Consider the following 1,336-nt stretch of genomic DNA (forward strand, 5'->3'; position numbering starts at 1 on the left):
CGTTTTCGTGCGGGTGACACGTAAAAGCACCCACTACACTTTCTGAGTGGTTGGCGTTAGGAAGGGCATCCAGCTGTAGAAACTCTGCCAAATTAGATTGGAGCCTGGTGTAGCCATCCGGTTGCACCAGTCCTCAGTCAAATCGTCCAACCCATGCTAGCATGGAAAACGGATGTTAAACGATGATGATGATGATGATGATGATGATGATATATATATATATATATAACGGGCTTCTTTCAGTTTCTGTCTACAATCCACAAGGCATTGATCAGCTTGAAGCTATAGTAGAAAACACTTGCCTGAAGTGCACATTGGGACTGAACCTGAAACCATGTAATAGTAAAGAAGTGAGCTCCTTAACCACACAGCTATGGCTGTGCCTAACTTCATTATGCATTCATGTTATACTTATGATTTTGAGCTGAAGTCAAAAGTTTGAAATGAAGTGGAATGGTTTCCATGAGGTTGAGACATGCCTTGCCACCACTACATGAAAACAAAGCCTCAAGCAGTGATTTAGGGACCCATGAAACAAGTTGTGTCCTACTGATTACTCAGCTGAGATCTTTATAACAAAAAGTACTCAAATATGAGTGTTTATAAAGAGGGTTAAAGAGGAAACATATTAACAGCAATGTCTGACTTAATCTTAAAGGAAGAGAAAGAAACATAAATCAAAACCTGTATTGCTGTTATTGTTGTTGGGTGTAGTAGCAGCAGTAGTAGCAGTAGTAGTAGTAGTAGTAGTAGTAGCAGTAGTAGAAAGTAGTAGCAACAGCACCAGTGGTTGTGATGGACGTGGGGGTGATGGTAGTAGTAGTAGTAGTAGTAGTAGTAGTAGTAGTAGTACTAGTCATAGTAGTAGCAGCAGAACATTTGTAATAGTAGTAGCAACAGTGGTGGTGATAGGTGAAGTAATAGAAGTAACAACAACAACAACCACAACCACAACACAGGTTTCAGGTAAGAAATAAATAAATATACATAAAATAAATAACAGAAAGAAAGACAGATAGATCATTGCTTACGGTACAACGATTTGGGAAGCGCTGACAAAGTCTTCAGTGTTACTGGCTGCAAACTGGACGATGAGTGGCCGGTCAACTGAAACAAAGAAGAAATAAAGATTGGAGTGAATACACCCATGTGGCCCCACATTACTCATCATAAAGCCCAGTATACTTAATTCTGGCCCTTTTTTTTGTTTTGTTTTGTTTTCTAACAACTGTTATGTGCAGTATAGCACGTCTGTCTTTCTATGCCATGTTTTTTGGTTTGTTTGGATGGTATTTTGGGAGGGGGTGGGTTGTTGGTGGTAGTAGTAGTGTGTGTG

At 39.8% G+C, this 1,336-nt stretch overlaps 1 protein-coding gene across 5 annotated transcripts in view; it reads right to left on the bottom strand.

Moving 5' to 3' along the window:
* The window catches only part of LOC106880305 (tRNA-dihydrouridine(20a/20b) synthase [NAD(P)+]-like), a 233,774-nt gene that overhangs the window by 26,138 nt on the left and 206,300 nt on the right, over nucleotides 1-1,336 (bottom strand). For all 5 annotated transcript variants that reach the window (XM_014930182.2, XM_052967409.1, XM_052967408.1 and 2 more), the window contains one exon: nucleotides 1,032-1,107. In XM_014930182.2, the coding sequence (XP_014785668.1) occupies nucleotides 1,032-1,107 (76 nt within the window). The remainder of the gene's footprint in view (nucleotides 1-1,031; nucleotides 1,108-1,336) is intronic.

This window comes from Octopus bimaculoides, chromosome 4, assembly GCF_001194135.2.
Source record: "Octopus bimaculoides isolate UCB-OBI-ISO-001 chromosome 4, ASM119413v2, whole genome shotgun sequence".
Classification (NCBI taxonomy): domain Eukaryota; kingdom Metazoa; phylum Mollusca; class Cephalopoda; order Octopoda; family Octopodidae; genus Octopus; species Octopus bimaculoides.